This window comes from Pantherophis guttatus, chromosome 1 (assembly GCF_059756535.1).
Source record: "Pantherophis guttatus breed Tessera chromosome 1, ASM5975653v1, whole genome shotgun sequence".
NCBI classification, from domain to species: domain Eukaryota; kingdom Metazoa; phylum Chordata; class Lepidosauria; order Squamata; family Colubridae; genus Pantherophis; species Pantherophis guttatus.
The window spans coordinates 204,095,479-204,113,328 of record NC_142063.1 but is presented as its reverse complement, the minus strand read 5'-3'; the positions used below and the strand labels follow the sequence as shown (position 1 = coordinate 204,113,328).

The following is a 17,850-nucleotide window of genomic DNA, read 5'->3' as shown; positions in this document are numbered from 1 at the left end:
TCCGCTTCTACTCTCGGCTTCCCACGCTGGGAGGCAGCTCTGCCTGTGGCTGGTTTGCGAGCAGCGGTGAGGTTATTTTTCAAACTTGACTCACAAGCCAAGCGGCACTCGCCCCTCTACACTTTAATACGTCTGTGGTTAGTTAAGCCAAGACCGGAGCGAGGCTGCGACAACTAGCAGAAAGCGGGATGCCGAGCGGGAAGGGGAAATCGGCAGCGGCTCTAGCAGCAAAGCCCGGCGGTGGCAGCAGTCGCCAATGGGTGGTGGTTCTCCCAGGTAACGTTGCCCCAGAGCCAGCCGATCCTGGAGCGTTAAAAGAAGCGGCTTTCTTCCATGCACGGGGAGGGCTAATTGCAGCCTGCATTCAAGCGATTGAGCTTCTGCCCGGTCGGTGGTTGTGTGAATGGTGCTGGGCTTTGGTGTTAGCCTTCCTCGTTTGCGATCTCTCCCTACGGCCCCACAACGATGTTAGAGATACCGAACCTGCCCTCCCGAAGAGGTTGGCTGGCCCAGTGTAAAATGAACCCGTCTGCAGAGTTTAATTCAATTTCTGGGACTTCCCAGGAGAGCAGGGCAAGAAGCAATGGATGGAAACTAATCAAGGAGAGAAGCAACCTGGAATTGAGGAGAAACTTCCTAACAGTGAGGACAATTAACCAGTGGAACAGCTTTGCCTTCAGACGTTGTGGGTGTTTCATCTTCACTGGAGCTTTTTAAGAAGAGGCTGGATAGTCACTTGTCTGAAATGGTATAGGCCAGGGGTCAGCAACTTGTGGCTCTGGAGCCGCATGTGGCTCTTTCACCCCTCTGCTGTGGCTCCCTGTCACTCAAAATATGTGTCACAGCAACCAATGTGTGACACCCGCCGGCACACAATTTATTGAGCTTTTCAACCCCTGGTAGGCCAACCATGGATAAATCCAAGACAAGAAAAGTTTCAGAAGAAAACAGAATGTTTAATTCAACTACATATGCTAGTTCTGTGGCCGCTCAAGAAATAGTCAGGCACGGGAAGGGTTTTGTGGCTCCCGGTGTTTTCTTTTCTGTGAGAAAGGGATCCAAATGGCTCTTTGAGTGTTTAAGGCTGCAGACCCCTGGTATAGGCCAACCAGGATTTCCTGCCTGAGCAGGAGACTGGACTAGAAGACCTCCAAGGTTCCTTCCAGCTCTATTCTGATTCTGTCTTGATGGGAGCATTTGTATAGGGCATTTTGGTTAAAATGCTGGGGAGATTTGCTCATGGTATGTTTTTGTTTTGATTGCCCAGTTGATGCTGTGGTCTCCCATCCAGGCCTGATATTGCTTAGTTTAGAACAGTATTTCTCAAACTTGCTAACTTCTAAGGGGTTTGGGCTTCAAATCCCAGAATTCCTTAGCTGGTGGGGAGTTGTTTCATCCAATTGTTTGGTGGGATTTTACCTACTGACTAAGTGGTTTCTAAGCGTAAAGTAGCAGTGATTGGTGCCCTCTTCCCTTGATTCATCTCTTCCATGCTTTTTAGACAAGCATACGTAGATCAAAGAAGCTTGACCGCCCAGCTTCACACAATTTCCCCCCCCAAGTTTATGTTCTAGCCAAGTAAACCAGGCTCTGAATCCATGTGGTCTCATTTCAGCATCAGTCTAGACCAAATTTGGTAATTTTAAGACAAGTGGACTTTAATTTCCAGAACATGCTGGGCTGCGTAGTTCTGAAAGTTGAAGTTCACATATCATAAAGTTGCCAAGTTAAAATAACACTGGTTTAGAAACAAAGAGAGAAGGAACAGGGTAGCATGTTTGAAGACAGTCCTGCTCCAAATATTGCATTTCTTTTATTTTTAATCTGAAATGGTGGCACTGATGTCACCTAATTGAGTAATAAAATATCTGCAAACAACCAAGCTTAGAGAGATCACAACAGACTCTTATGCATTGGTGGCATCCAGGTGTCTTCTGAATCAGACTATGACATCAGGATAAAGTGAAGTGGCTTGGCCATCTTACTTCCATGCCCATGAACATTGATGGTTTGGGAAAAGCAATGTCTGGGCTTTTCCTTCCAGCCTCATTTATAAGAAGGCTGCCTTCAAGAGGTAGGGTTCAGCCAGTAAACTCTTTTCAAGTTTGAAGAAGACAAAAGGAAGACTTCTTTGGTTCTTGGGAGAAAAATTTCTTTCCCTCAGAACTGACCAGACCTATATTTACAGTCATGGTTTTAAAGGTGCTGTTATAATTTATATATGGGTGTCACATTCTAGTATTCTCTCTTTTTCAGAAACTGCAACAGATCTCCCAAAGAAGCCGAGTGCTGGACCTTTGTTTACAAGGCTGCCACATCCAAGTACAGGCAAGGCTCACACTGTAAAATATTACTTGCTTAACGCCGTCTGATCTGTTTTATTCCACTGTGTAGTAATAATCTTGTCCTCATAATTGTTACTATCGTTGGGGGGGGGTTGTTTCTACTTACCTTTACTTCCGGTTCGTAACGGGAGTGTGTGCGCTTCTGCGGATGCGCAGATCATCAGTGATGATGTCGAGGTGAGTGGGCGGAGCCTCCCACCACCATTACTTCCGGTTCACAAGAACCAGACCCAACTAGGAGCAACGCACCACTGGTTACTATTCTCCCTTTGTCAGATGAAACTTTAAAAACTGACATGCTAAGGTAACTATACTCAATTATTGTTTGATTATTTAACAGTGGAATAGTATCATTGATTTCCTCCTATTCCTTTTTTGCCTTTTGTACATTTGCTAACTTTCCTTTTGCTTACAACTCATACATACTGAAATATTTTTCTGTAAAATTACTATTGGTTTTTTTTTTTTTTAGTTAGATGAGCCTCGGAAAAATATTGCACAGCAAAACCATGATGTGATAGTGGTTTCTTTCTTAACAGGACAAGCTGCCCTTTATTTATTTGGTAGTGATGCATGCCAGATATTTGAAATAAGAGCTTTTCATGAAGAATACCGGTCATGGTTTATTAGTCAAGAAGTTCAATATGGTAAGTCGAAAGCTGAACAGGACAAAGATCTATCTGACGTAATGCTTGAAGGCAAGGCTGGGGAATCTGGCTTTCTGGATGCATTGTCAATGATGAGAGAGGCTGGGAGTTGTAGTTTAATGTAACATTCTTGGAGTTCCGTAGACTCTCCACTTCTCTTGCAAGTCCTTGAGCCTCAATTGCACTTCTTAAAATATTTTCTCTACCTTGAAGTTATTCATATTACAACTTCTTGTTTCTTCCACCCCTCACAGAAGTAGAAATTGGGATGTTTCAATAAATTTGCATTTATTTCATTGAATCATCATGACTTGTATCAAGTGTTATGATGGTCTCTTCGCAGTGATTTGAAGGTATCACCATCCACCTCTGGATCTGGTGTATCTTTATGTCTGGTAGGGGAGGAAAAACCCAGGGTTTTTTTGATGTCCCTTTTCCTCCATGTCTTCATTGCAGTCATGTTTTGAGAAAATGTTGAGGTCAGAGATGGGATTACACTTGACATTTTTCAGTGATCCACTTTCTCTGGTAGCACCTGGGAGAGAGATATTGGTTTTTTCCTGAAATGTCATTTCTCTTGAGGTTAGATAGACAGAAGATAGAATTAAGGCTTTATTTGTTACTCTGTATTGGGCAAGCTATTCTACTTAGACTCAGGTCTTGGGGGGGATGGGTGAATAAATCAACTTATTCATCCATGATCTCAATTTTTTAAAACACCAAGTGGAAAATTACTATGCCCAAATAGGGCAATTCTGGAGAAATTTTTAGCAGACCATACTTACCTGAATCACAATATCCAATTTATTTCTTCTCACTTTGATTCTCATAAGATCCCGTTTTGCCCTGCAAGGTAAAAATTTTAGAACCATAAGGAAAATACTAATACAGCAGTTATTTTAACAAAAATGTAGAGGTTTTTATGAAATTTGGAGAGGGTGCTATGGACACTTCAAATCTGATTTCAAAAATGGCTCAGAGCTGATTGAGCCACGGGCATAAAACTTGCCTACAACTCTTTAAACCAGCTGCATCTTTTCCTGGTTTGCATGATGTTCTTAGAAAGGTAATACTGTATTTGATGTAGCATAGCATATAGTCCTGTTTATTTTTATTCTCCTTTATGTATCTTGTATTGTATATGTGTGGAAAACAACAGATGTTTGGAATTTGAATGTACAACATCTTTCCTATTTATAGTGTACTTAGCCTTTTAAAAACTTTAAAGTCTAAATTTAAATTATCAAGAATAGATTGTAGGTCTTTGACTTTGCTGCTGAATCAGTGTAGCTTTTGCCCTTAACCAGGGCCAGATTTAGATGAAAAGAGGCCCTAGGCTATTCCACTTATGAGGCCCTTTCACCTATAGTGAAAGTGTAATTTTAATTTTGCTAACAATTTGAATGTAGGCCCTCTTGATCTTGAGGCCCTAGGCTGAAGCCTAGTTAGCCTATAGGAAAATCCGGCCCTGCCCCTAACTTATATGGAAGCAGTCTGGATTGTGTATAGAGTTCCTTTTAGAATAATATTTATTTTTCCACCTTCAGATGGACGTCTATTTTTTGCTACACCAATGGATCCTTTGTTTCTTGTGCTTTTTTACCTCATGAAAGCAGAGAAAGAAGTAAGCAACTAAAATGTTTCAGAAAAATGACATTACATTATGTATCTCTGCCCCCCTCCCCCCAAAATATCCATCATTTCTAAATGTCTCAAGAACCATTTGTGAAATTATATTTAATGCTCTGCTGCTTTCTTATGTATTAGAATATTTGGCTCAGTAGTAAGATAGTCGTATTTGGGGGGAAAAAAACTTCTATTAAACTCTGGGAACCATGTTTTGGTTAAAAATTGTTTGAATTAATTGTTTTATTATTTTTTTAAAAACTGATTGTTCCTCTGATTCACCCTCAGCAGGGAAAGTTTCAGCCACTGGATCAGGTTTTGGTGGATGAAGGGTTTTCTTCCAGCATGCAATTGCTACAGTGCACAAGTACTTCACAATCAATTCACCACATAGCTGAGCAAAAAGGTACAAAACAAGCAAACATATTAATAATTAATGTAGACCTGCAAACTTAGGTTAGGCCAGTAGACATAGCCAACTTTCTTAGGGCCCCCCACAAACCATCCATGCACGAGCACAGAAATGAGATAGAATAAATCTGGTGTCCTGTCTGAATCCAAAAAGATCCTGTCTAAGAGAAACTGCTGAGGTTGCCTACCTAGAGTTTATATCCAGGCTTCTATCACTTGAAGTTCTACTAGAGAGAGTTCTGCTTAGGATAGTTTTCCTGGTCAGGTAGAGCCAATACTCTCTTAATTCCCCTAACCCTAATTCATAACTCCATCTCCTATGCTGTGGGGGGGGGGGGGGCTTAGTCCTTGTTTAGCATCTACAATTGGGATCAGCAACTCAGTCATTAAGCAAAGTGATCAATAAGTAAAACTGACTAATCTTACTTCAGCTTTTCTTTGCTTTGCGAATGTGAATGCAAAAATAGGTTGCAAAGTTACTTTTTCATCACTGTCATAATTGCGAACTATTGCGAAATGAGGACTACCTGTATAGGAATTAGGGAATAGGGCAGGGCATCTGCAGGGGTGAAATCCAGCAGGTTCTGACAGGTTCTGGAGGACTGGCAGCAGAAATTTTGAATAGTTCGGAGAACCAGCAGCGAAAATTTGAGTAATTCAGAGAACCGGCAAATACCACCTTTGGCTGGCCCTAGAGTGGGGTGGGAATGGAGATTTTGCAATATCCCTCCCCCAGGAGTGGGGATTTTGCAGTATCCTTCCCTTGCCATGCCCACCAAGCCACGCCCACCAAGCCACACCACACCCACAGAACCGGTAATAAAAAAAATTTGGATTTCATCACTGGGCATCTGGTAGCTTTTGTAGGCAGTCTGCAAAAATTGCTGCCTGTCCAGTGCTCTACTAAATGAGAAGCTTTCTATGGATGAAAGGAGCTCATCTATTTTTAGGAGGCAAATGCAAGATCCAGCCCATGAAATTCATATTTCTAGAAATGCCCTCTACAAATATTTAAGCATTTGCTCCAACTGTATCTAATAAAAAGAGGTATCAAACTCAGTGCCAGAGCCCCTGCAAGATTGTGAAAGCGTGATTCTCAATCTCTAAAGCAGTGTTTTTCAAACTTGGCAACATTGAGGTGTGTAGACTTCAACTCCCAGAATTCTCTAGCTAGAACGTCTTGTTGAGGAATTCTGGGAGTTGAAGTCCACACATCTTAATTTTGCCAAGGTTGAGAAATACTGCTCTACAGGGCTGCTACCAGTTGTAGTGAAATGTTCTGAACCTGGTTCCCTCAGCTCTCCTCATTCCTGCCCCTTATTAACACAGCTATTCTGAGGATACTGGGAATTATAATGCAACACAGTGGAAAGGCACTAGTTACAAAAGAAAAGTGCTTTAGATAACACTCAGATAAATTGACTAGACTGTGGTTTGGATTTAGTATTAGTTAGGTGTATGTATTCAAGGTGTGTATTCACCTCCATAATATTCAGTGATGTTGATAAACTTTCTCCAGATAATGAAATAAATTTGTATTTTGTCTCAATTCCATTAATGCGTAGACTAAATATATTTTGATTATTTCTCTTTCTCTTTATTCTCAGAAATAGGTGGTAAGAAATTTTTTAGATACAGTGAGAAGAAAACACTGACATGGCTAAATAAAAAGGTATATTTTTCTCTATCACCCATTTTAATATTAAGTATAGCATTTCTTTTTTCAATGATAGATCGATTGTGTAATACATTGTATTGAACTGTAAAGCAAATAGGTAATAGTTATGACTGGAAAACACAATGATGTAAAAAAATTGATTTTAAGACATTTTCTCTCATTGTGTAGAGAAAATGCTAACCATTTCCTATATGGTTTTTATTTGACTGCAGTTCTTGACTGAGGGCTGATCTTGCTTCTTGGGACATAATTTTTATTTTTCAAAAAGTACACACCATTCTAATTTAGCATTAAATTGTATATTTATAAAATGCCATATCAAGGACTCAGATCCACATGTCATCAGTTTCATAGTTTTATAGTTGTTTCAATATTAGCTGTTCTAGGAAATCTGAAAAAAAAAAGTAAAGCTTTTTAGAACACAATGATTGAATTAAATTGGACAGAATGTCCCATGGTGGTTTCAGTAGATATTTATAAATTCATCCACTTTTTAATCTATAATATAGTATAATAAATTTAGTAATAGTCTAAAAAGAAACAGGCATGGGTCCTGTAACAGAACTGTTACTTTTTTAAAAAAAAGTTTTTTGTACAATTTCAGGAGAGTAATTTCAGAGAAATGGCTGATACTAGCATAATTGTGCTAGCTTTATTCTTCCTATCATGGTATGATTACTGTGCAACAATTTTTGTTACATTAGGGGAAAATGATTTCGATATTGCAACTTAACAATGTGCATTAATCACTTACTAAAATGTGTTTATTTATTTGAGTTCTACGGTTGCCTTTTTAATGCAATGATTCTAACAGTAATGTGTACTATGAGTATAATTCTTCATAGTCTTCTGCTGAACAACTTAAATAGGAATATCTTACTCTTTTAAAAAAATCTCATTGCCTGAACAGATACCATTTTGATAAGTGTCTATGCTTCCTATCTCTATGACAAAGAGGCATTTGCTATGAAAAATATATAATGGATTTCAGCGTTTGGCTTCAAACTTTGATTATGGTGGTTCTATTTCGTGGCTTTTGCTAGGTTAACCAACTGGTGAAAGTATTAAAAGAAAATAACATACCTGTTGGTGGAAAAGTACAAGCTGCTACATTTATCAGCAACAATCAGGCCAACAGTGGCACAGAAGGTAAGGTTACTACATTTGTTGAAGAAAGCTATTTGAAGTAAAATATACCATTTTTGCCTTCGTGGATTTTGATTTATAAAACGTACTTTTGGGTTTTACTTTCCTTTTTAATCATTGCCAAAAAGGGACCCTAGCAAAATCATTTGTGTCTTGGTTTGTTTTTTCAACAACTGGGAGGAGCTGATTAAGAGAAAAACAAATGAATAGAATTGGCACATTTGGGACACAAGGCTGCTAAATAAGATAGATGAATTAACATGCAATATCTATTTCATTTATTTTTCAGAAGATTATATTCGTTATGCTCATGGCTTAATATCAGAGTATATTCCTGAAGAGCTAAGTGCAACATTAGCTAATTATTTAAGGTGAGAATTTAATTTTTTAAAAAACTAACTGCTTCAAAGAAGCATTTCCCTAACATGCTTCCATGACTAATACTGGTTTGAAAAACGTGCTTAAGTAGCGTAGTGGAGCCCGCCCTATTTCCCTGCCCGTCCTCCATACAGCAGCCTTTCTTGTCCCCTTTTCCAACTGTTCAGTGAAGCCAACTGGGTTAAACAGGACTCTATAGAATGGTGAGGATATTCCCCAAAGCAGCAGAGATCTTTCTGTGACTAGACCATGCTTTGCATAGGGTTTGTTTGTCTGATTTCTGAGGATCCCTGTCAGGCCCCAAAACCAGGAAAGACACATGGTGATTCTTCCAAGCAAAGTTATTTATTGTTCCACACCTGTAGACAGAATCTTGCTGAACTGAAGCACTCTACTAACTACATCAAGCATATGCTCTAAGAACTATTAAGGAGGAGCTGTCATCATCCTCTTTCTCTCACACAACATATCTGAACTGAGCTGCCTCTTTTTCCTCTGGAATGCATCCCCTCCCTCCTGGAAATTCTATATTCTATCAGAATTCCAGAGGGGAGTTGTAGAGGAAAGAAGGGGCACCCCAGTTTTGTTTTTGTGTGTAAATCCATGTTTTTTTGTCTTTGCTACATTTTAATCTTTGGGAGAAGGTTCACATGCTTAAAGTGTTCAGTGCAGGACTGATGCAGTAAATACACAGTGAAGACTTTGAAAAATATAGCCATATAGCTGAAAAATAGTTCTCAAATAACGCTCTTAACATTTGTTTTCATTAAGATGAGTTAGTAAGTGTATAAAAACATATTTGCCCAGTTAGGTAGCTGACCATAGCTGATCTTGAAAAAACTTTAGTTCAGTCAAATCTAGTTAATACTTGGAAGATGGAAGACGGTCAGGAAATATCAGGATTGGAATAGTGGGGAAAAAACATCTTGGAAGTAGGCAATGACAAATCATTTCTGTATTGCTGTACTGTTAAAAGACCATTAGGACGTGTCCATAAAGTCACCAGGAGTTGAACTTGACTCAAAGGAAACTTCACAGTCTTTAACATTTTGTTTAATTGTTGATGAATGCGTTATAATTCTGTAAATTAATTTCTGTGGAAAACTCACAATAGGCTTCATAATCACATAATTAGGTGAAGTAAATTTGCTGATGTAATCAGATAGCTCTAGAGTTTAACTTGATCTTTCTGGCTTCCAGACTCCCACAAGGTACAGATCTTCCCACAGAGCCAGCATCAAAGGTAAGGACTTCTTACAAAAGGCCGCGTCTCAAAACTTACAACTCTGAGCCATTCAGAGGTGCTTGAATTCCAAATCCTTGTGCTCCATTTCTATAGCCATTGGTCAGAAACAGCGGTAATTATAATCCAGTAATATTTGAGAACGGGGCACAGTGGCTCAGTGGCTAAGACGCTGAGCTTGTCGATCGAAAGGTCGGCAGTTCAGGGGTTCAAATCCCTAGTGCCGCATAACGGGGTGATCTCCCGTTACTTGTCCCAGCTTCTGCCAACCTAGCAGTTCGAAAGCACGTAAAAAATGCAAGTAGAAAAATAGGGACCACCTTTGGTGGGAAGGTAACAGCATTCCATGCACCTTTGGCGTTTAGTCATGCCAGCCACATGACCACGGAGATGTCTTCGGACAGCACAGGCTCTTCGGCTTTGAAACGGAGATGAACACCACCCCCTAGAGTCGGGAACAACTAGCACATATGTGCGAGGGGAACCTTTACCTTTAATATTTGAGAAAACCCTATAGTTTCTCCACCCTTGGTTTAGATGTTGCTCACTAATCATACAGCAGAACTGAAAAAAAATCCTGGCTATAAAAGAACTACTTTGAATTCATTACTGAAGTGGAAGATAATTCTTGAAATATTTATTATCTTTGTTATAAAAAGACTTTGCTTTTTCAAGCAAATGGGAAACATCAACTTAGTTATGCTGCTTCATCAGGGGCCAGTGAGCTTTTCAGATGCTGGACATCGTTGTGTAAAAATACACTTTAAACAGTAGGTTCAGTCTTATCCTGACATCTCATATGAGCTCATTATGAAAATGCTAAAGCCTTAGGAGAATTAAGCAAAAATAAAACCTGAGTCATTTTAAAAACTTTTTCTGAGGAAGGAGTAATTACTTAATTAGGAGAATTGTATCTCACAGAACTCAAGCTGACCCCTAAACTAATATGAGTGTTCAAAAAATGAAGAATGTGTTTTGTTTTGAACTCAAGCCAAAATTGCACTCAGAAGTTCTGGCAATCTATTTAGATTGGCTAAGGATTAGAAGAAGCAAAAATCTGAAGTAATTTAAATATTCTGTGATTGTGTGGAAACAAAACCGTATTAGATAATTTGGCTATTGGAAACAATAAAATTCAGAACATGCAGAAATCTGAACAAACATCAGATGGCATTAAAGAGATAATTTTCAATTACATTAAATTAAAATGTAATGGAACACCTGGAACAATGGTGTTTCTGTCCATACCAGGAACAGAAGATCTAAAACATAGAATTCATGAACAAAGCAACGGAAAACCATGAAATGGTTCATGGACAAACTGTTTTGTATATTTTCTGGCTACACTAAGGTGACCAGACGTCCCGCTTTTGGCGGGACAGTCCCGCTTTTTAGCAATTTGTCCCGCATCCCGCGGCGTTTCAAAAAAGTCCCGATTTTTCATTCTGCCTCCTCAGTCCCGCTGCCTCTTGAGCCCCAGCTGATGGCTAGAAGAAAAAAAAACTGTTTAAACTCTTGCCCGGGGCTTCAAAGGGCCGCCCTACAGGCAATCAGTGTAAAGAGTTTTTTTTTCCCCTAGCTAAGCTGCAGAAACGAAACCGAAACCAGGATCTTTGGTGCAACGTGACAAAATGAGGCAGAGAGAGATTTATTTTTATTTTTATTTTTCCTCCCCAAAAAAGGTAGGTGAAAAACTGCAAACAATGGGAAATTTAGGAGGAGAGTTCAAGATTTTAAAACACAAAAGAAAAAAAAGCTGTATTTAACTAGGGAATTGTAATAATTGAGATACTATTAATTGTATATTGTGTTGAAAGCAGAAATGGTTAAGTTGTGGTTCAGAGGAATATATGGGGGAAATTATTTGGTTTATTATTATTGGTAAATATAATTAATTGATTTGTAAGAAATTGGATTGCATGGAAATAATAGGAATATTCATGTTCATATTGATTAATATACAAAAAAGATAGTTTTATAACTAATTGATTTATATTAAAATGTTGAATTTGTATTAAACAACTGTATTACATAATTACATAATTAAACAATGTGAGGATGGATATAAAAATAGATGACAATGGGAAGGGGTATAATATAGAATAGAAGGGAAAAATTGAATTTGATTAAGATTAGAGATGAGGATGAAGGGTAATATTGGTTTTTTTTAAAAAATAGATGAGGAATAAATATGGCAAAAAGGAAATATAGAAATTGTAAATTTAATTGAAGTGACTAAACACTGTTTAAATTTGTGAACCGGCCAAATACTCTGTTCAAAGAAAATAAATTGTATGTTTGTATGTGTGTTTCTAATTACTGCTATTTATTCATATTTGTTCTCTTTTATTCTTTAAAGTTTAACCATTCATTCTTTATCTTAATATCTTTATATTTGTTTGGGATTGGCTTTCTTCCCTTTCATCTTTTTTATTGTACAGCAATCTTTCTCCTCAAACCTACCACCTCTCTCTTTTCTTTCCTTCTTACTTTCTCTTCCCCCCCTCTTCTTCTCCTCCCTACTTCCTCTTCCTTTCTCCTTCTGCTCCTCTCTTCCTCCCCCTCTTACCTTCACTCCTACTCTAATTTCCCTTCCCTTCCTTCATCCCTCTCTATTGCTGTATCCTTTTATGCATATGGACTACTCAGAGGGCTGAAAAAGTTATTTTTGACTGGTCCTCGCACATTTGACCAGTCCTCGAACTTACGACTGTCTTCACATTTTACATTTTTGCCCTATCTTGTCATCATGGTGAAGAGAAGCAGTTGTGAAATGAGTGACATGGTTGTTAAGGATGCTGCATGGGCATAAATGTGAGGATGGTCATAAGTGTGAGGACCAGTCAAAAGTGCGAGGACCTGTCAGAAATGACTTTTTTCAGCCCTCTGGTTAGTCCTTTTGTGCATATGGACTACTCAGAAGGCTGAAAAAGTTATTTTTGATTGGTCCTCGCACTTTTGACCAGTCCTCGAACTTACGACTGTCCTCACATTTTACATTTTTGCCCTATCTTGTCATCATGGTGAAGAGAAGCAGTTGTGAAATGAGTGACATGGTTGTTAAGGATGCTGCATGGGCATAAATGTGAGGATGGTCATAAGTGTGAGGACCAGTCAAAAGTGCGAGGACCTGTCAGAAATGATTTTTTCAGCCCTCTGGTTAGTCCTTTTGTGCATATGGACTACTTAGAGGGCTGAAAAAGTTATTTTTGACTGGTCCTCACACTTTTGACTGGTTCTCACACTTATGACCATCCTCACATTTATGCCCATGCAGCATTCTTAACAACCATGTCACTCATTTCACAACTGCTTCTCTTCACCATGATGACAAGATAGGGCAAAAATGTAAAATGTGAGGACAGTCGTAAGTTCGAGGACTGGTCAAAAGTGCGAGGACCAGTCAAAAATAACTTTTTCAGCCCTCTGAGTAGTCCATATGCATAAAAGGATACAGCAATAGAGAGGGATGAAGGAAGGGAAGGGAAATTAGAGTAGGAGTGAAGGTAAGAGGGGGAGGAAGAGAGGAGGAGAAGGAGAAAGGAAGAGGAAGTAGGGAGGAGAAGAAGAGGGGGGGAAGAGAAAGTAAGAAGGAAAGAAAAGAGAGAGGTGGTAGGTTTGAGGAGAAAGATTGCTGTACAATAAAAAAGATGAAAGGGAAGAAAGCCAATCCCAAACAAATATAAAGATATTAAGATAAAGAATGAATGGTTAAACTTTAAAGAATAAAAGAGAATAAATATGAATAAATAGACATGGTTGTTAAGAATGCTGCATGGGCATAAATGTGAGGATGGTCATAAGTGTGAGGACCAGTCAAAAGTGCGAGGACCTGTCAGAAATGATTTTTTCAGCCCTCTGGTTAGTCCTTTTGTGCATATGGACTACTTAGAGGGCTGAAAAAGTTATTTTTGACTGGTCCTCACACTTTTGACCAGTCCTCGAACTTACGACTGTCCTCACATTTTACATTTTTGCCCTATCTTGTCATCATGGTGAAGAGAAGCAGTTGTGAAATGAGTGACATGGTTGTTAAGAATGCTGCATGGGCATAAATGTGAGGATGGTCATAAGTGTGAGGACCAGTCAAAAGTGTGAGGACCTGTCAGAAATGACTTTTCAGCCCTCTGAGTAGTCCCTATACACATAGCCATGGCCACCCGGTCACATGACCAGCTAGCCACGCCTACCCAGTCACATGGCCTCCAAGCCACGCCCACACAATAAGTCACGCCCACAATGGTGTCCTTCTTACCAATGTTAAAATCTGTTCACCTTACCCTATACACATAGCCATGGCCACCCGGTCACATGACCAGCTAGCCACACCCACCCAGTCACGTGACCAGCTAGCCACGCCCACCCGGTCATGTGACCAGCTAGCCACGCCCACAAAATAAGCCACGCCCACAATGTCCCTCTTTACCAATGTTAAAATCTGGTCACCTTAGGCTACACTGATACGTATTTTTAGGTGGCAAAGTGGTACGCGGTCCAAATTCCAATTGTGTCATTTCATGACTGTCTCATTTTGGGGGTTTTGACAAATGTGAGAAGCATAGCAGCACTTTCAAAATTCACACCTCAGCTTTAGATTTACTAATTAATCATCAAAGATTAAATCATACAGTGATAATTTCTATTTCTCTGTGGTATATGTCTAAGTTTATTCCATAAAGTCTGGACATTTATAACTGTGAGATCCACAAGCCCAACATATGATTTATGATACAAATCACTCTTTAACATTACAGAAAAGAAAACTATCAGATGGTCCTGTGGAAGCTGAGGAGGATTATACTAAATTCAATACTGGTGATCTGAAAAACAAAAAGGTATGTATTTTTGTGTTTTCTTGCCTCATATTTAGGTAGGGTTTCCTGCCTAAGTAGGGGGTTGGACTAGAAGACCTCCAAGGTGCCTTCCAACTCTGTTTATTCTATTCTATTCTATTCTATTCTATTCTATTCTATTCTATTCTATTCTATTCTATTCTATTCTATTCTATTCTTTTGTCTAATAGTAAGATGGTCTATTAAAAAGGGGGGGACAGGGCAGCTATTTAAGCAAGTGCAATCTATAAGACATCACTAGAATTCTGCATTTCAGAATAGTGTAAACAGATTAACTGTCAAAACAGCTAGATAAAATATTAGGAAGAGTGGGGAGAGAAGGAAGAGAGAATTAAAAGTACTACCCTTTTTAAAGAGCTGATTTTTAAATGGTTTCTAGAGGTTCGAATTACTTTTCTACAGGATTCACTAATCACACAAAGCCATAATGTAGTTTGCTTGATTTTGACTCAGTGTGGTATTTGAACACTGCCAGAGGGTAAATGTTACCTTAGTGCGATGTGCACAGTACATTGCAATAATAGCATTAATATATTTAGTGTTTTTCCTAATTGTGCCAGGTTTTAGCTCTGCAAGCATCTTAAAAGTGTTATTTTTGGAAAGTGCAGCTCAGTACAATGTTTCCCACAGAGATCAGTGGGGCTTGGAATATTCTTGTGATACCGATTTAGTATAAAACCAGGCTGTCACATAAAAGTACCAGTAGAGGACATGAAAAGTAGCACAGAAACTGAAAGCGCTGGTTAGACTGCCCACTTAATCTGGTCTCTTACCAAGCCAATGAACTGAGAGTTGCAAAGAAATGATTGATTCCTCACAAGCCAGGTTTCCTATGCATGTGGCTGCTTTGATATGCATAATAGTTGGTGTTAGTAGCCTCTCATTCATATTGTCTGCTTTACGCGAAGTATCAGTGTAAATCTGTTTTTAAAAATTGTGTGGATTAGAATAATATTTTGTTGGGAGGGCCAAAAATAGATTCATTCTTAGGAATGCTAGAGAAATACAATTTCAAATTTTAGCTATAAAATTTAAATATAAAACTTCTTGCTATCTTGCTCAGGTCTCATAACTATCCAAGTCTATCTTTACTATTGCCTTGGTGAGGTATTTCCTCTGATAAGTATTTTAACTCAGTTTAGTCACCCTAAGTGCTGACTAACAAATTGATAAATCAAGATTGAAGTAGAAATTTTATTCTGGTGTTTATGTCAGGCTTTGTTTCATGATTATCAAAATCATACCAACAATGATAAAGATGTATATATCAATTTTTTCAGGAGGTCACGTGGTTTAGGAAGAACATGCCTGCATTGGATTTTTTTCACGATGTAATCTGAAAAAGGATGTTTTTACATGAATTTGCTTCTCAGCTCATTTACTAATTTTTTTTAATCTTAGTTGATTCTTTGGGATTGGCGTGATTTTTATAATGACCCTCTGAATAAAATGTGTGAGTGATTCTGTGCAATTACCATTTATGAGTCCTGTACGTGAAAAGAATTGAATCCTAAACTTTGTGCTAATGTTTTGTTCTTACTTCCAGGCAAGCAGTAAAATGTCAGCTGCACAAAAAGCTTTAGCGAAAGTTGACAAGAGCGGCATGAAAACAATGTCTTCTTTCTTCAGACCAAAAACTACCACACCAAAATGAAGGGAAGAGGGTGCTATTTAGTTTAGTAATTATCTTGGATTTTTTTTTTTTTATGAAACTCAAGCTCCTTATAGCTTTCTTTCTTCTCCTATTTTCCCCTATTAAGACTTGTCACAAGTAGAAATCTACGATACTGATATGAATGTAATCAAAGTTAATTTTGTGTTTGTGTTAGGAAAACTAAGCTCAGTCATCTGCTACAGATAGGAATCTGTCTTTATATCATAATTACTGAAAAGTCACAGTATAATGCAAAGCATACATTAATTTCCGAATAAATTATTTGCACTTCTTGTTTTTTAAGTTGTTGATGGTTTTTGGCTGAGGGAAATCTTACATGCGTCTTCTTTGTATTTTAAAAACTGGCTGGGCATTATTGTTGGCTGTTTATTTTTCCACACTGGTGACCAGGATGATCAGAGTCTTTGCTTACATACGTCTTGAATGATGAATGATTTGAGGTATTTTTTTCTAAACTGAAGAGAGTTTTAAAGATAGTGTTTTAAGGAGAAGCTGAATTGTTAATATAAAGGTCTTCAGTACAGGCAGTCCTTGACTTATGACCAGTTGGTAAAGGACCATTCAAAGTTACAATGGACTCACAAAAAAAATATTTACCACCCATCCTTGAAGTGATGACCGCTGTATCACCCCTGTGGTCATGTGTTCACATTTTGGATGTTGGCAACCGGCTTGCATTTACAATGGGTTGCAGTGTCCCACAGTCACAACACAAATCCACTTGGTTTCTGACAGTTTTGTCTTCACAGTCCCAAGTGAACATGTGATCAAATTTTGGGATGTTTTGACATTGTTCAACAAAATGCCCATTGGATAAGCTGGATATGGACTTTCGACCGGGTGATTCGCTTAATGACCACATTACTAGCTTAACAATGATGGTAAAATCAAGGATTTGTGGAGTGGCAGGGAGTGCATTCCCTTGTACTTTGTGGAATGACCCCCAAAGCGTAGTGTTGCCTTATTCAAAGAAGGTTTGGGTTTTTTTCCCTGGGGAAAAGGGTTCTATGTTTTCTTCAGGCGGGTCAGGATTACTGTTGGCGGGACAGCACCTGGTGTATCCATTTCCAGAATGGAAATTCATCTTTATCATCAAAGCAGTGGGGAGGAAAAGGGGGAAAAGAAGTGAAGAAGGATAAGAAAAAAGAAAAAAGAAAAACATTGACTTCTGACCTCCCTCTGTTGCAGTAAAATAAGGCATTAACATCAAATCACAACGTTTTGCTTTTTCATAATAATATGAACCAGCAATTTCTGCAAAGATCTAGCAGTCTATTCCGTAAAACCCAAAATCAAAGTTTCATTCTTTTCCACTTCAAGCACAAAGTTCAGAAGCGGTCTCCCAAGTGCAAACATCTCAACAGCTAATGTTATGCAACTTTCTGCCTGGCCTTTTTATATACTTTCTTTTGTTATGTTTATTTCAACCTAAAGAGAAAGAATTGTATTCTAGGTCAGTTTTGACTGGAGTGACTGTAAGTCCTCTAAGTTAAATGACTCCTAAAGCCACAACTATTGATAGTTAACTGGTACAAACCAAAATGATTTGTATGTACAATGATGTCATGAAGTTATGGATCACCCACTCAATGTGGCCATTTATGTCATTGGAATTTATCTTTTGCTTAATGTTAAATAGAATCAACTAATTATGGCTGATTCAATAAATCATTGTTAAATCATAGTTTACTATGGTACGTGAACCCAGTTTCTATGTCCTTTAACACAATGGGAAATGATTTAAATGTTATCTTTGGCCTTTATATTATGACCAAACAGATAGTGTGTTGTTTTCTGAAGTCTTCTATGACAACCCTGGTTAATTTATGAAGAGCAAAAATAGGAGGG

At 38.4% G+C, this 17,850-nt stretch overlaps 1 protein-coding gene across 1 annotated transcript; it reads left to right on the top strand.

The window, feature by feature from the left end:
- Positions 1-45: 45 nt before the first annotated feature.
- Positions 46-16,284, top strand: RNASEH2B (ribonuclease H2 subunit B). The gene is made up of 11 exons (XM_034432206.2): positions 46-276; positions 2,257-2,328; positions 2,885-2,992; positions 4,540-4,616; positions 4,907-5,024; positions 6,637-6,701; positions 7,751-7,856; positions 8,143-8,224; positions 9,432-9,474; positions 14,229-14,309; positions 15,874-16,284. The coding sequence occupies exons 1-11, from the start codon at positions 189-191 to the stop codon at positions 15,979-15,981; spliced, it is 948 nt and encodes a 315-aa protein (XP_034288097.2). The 5' UTR covers positions 46-188; the 3' UTR covers positions 15,982-16,284.
- Positions 16,285-17,850: the final 1,566 nt, after the last annotated feature.

Excerpts from the sequence above, each read along its gene's own strand:
- RNASEH2B (XM_034432206.2), top strand. The coding sequence starts at position 189 with ATGCCGAGCGGGAAGGGGAAATCGGCAGCGGCTCTAGCAGCAAAGCCC. Across the intron at positions 4,617-4,906 it reads TCATGAAAGCAGAGAAAGAA|CAGGGAAAGTTTCAGCCACT; the intron begins GTAAGCAACTAA and ends ATTCACCCTCAG. Across the intron at positions 5,025-6,636 it reads CCACATAGCTGAGCAAAAAG|AAATAGGTGGTAAGAAATTT; the intron begins GTACAAAACAAG and ends CTTTATTCTCAG.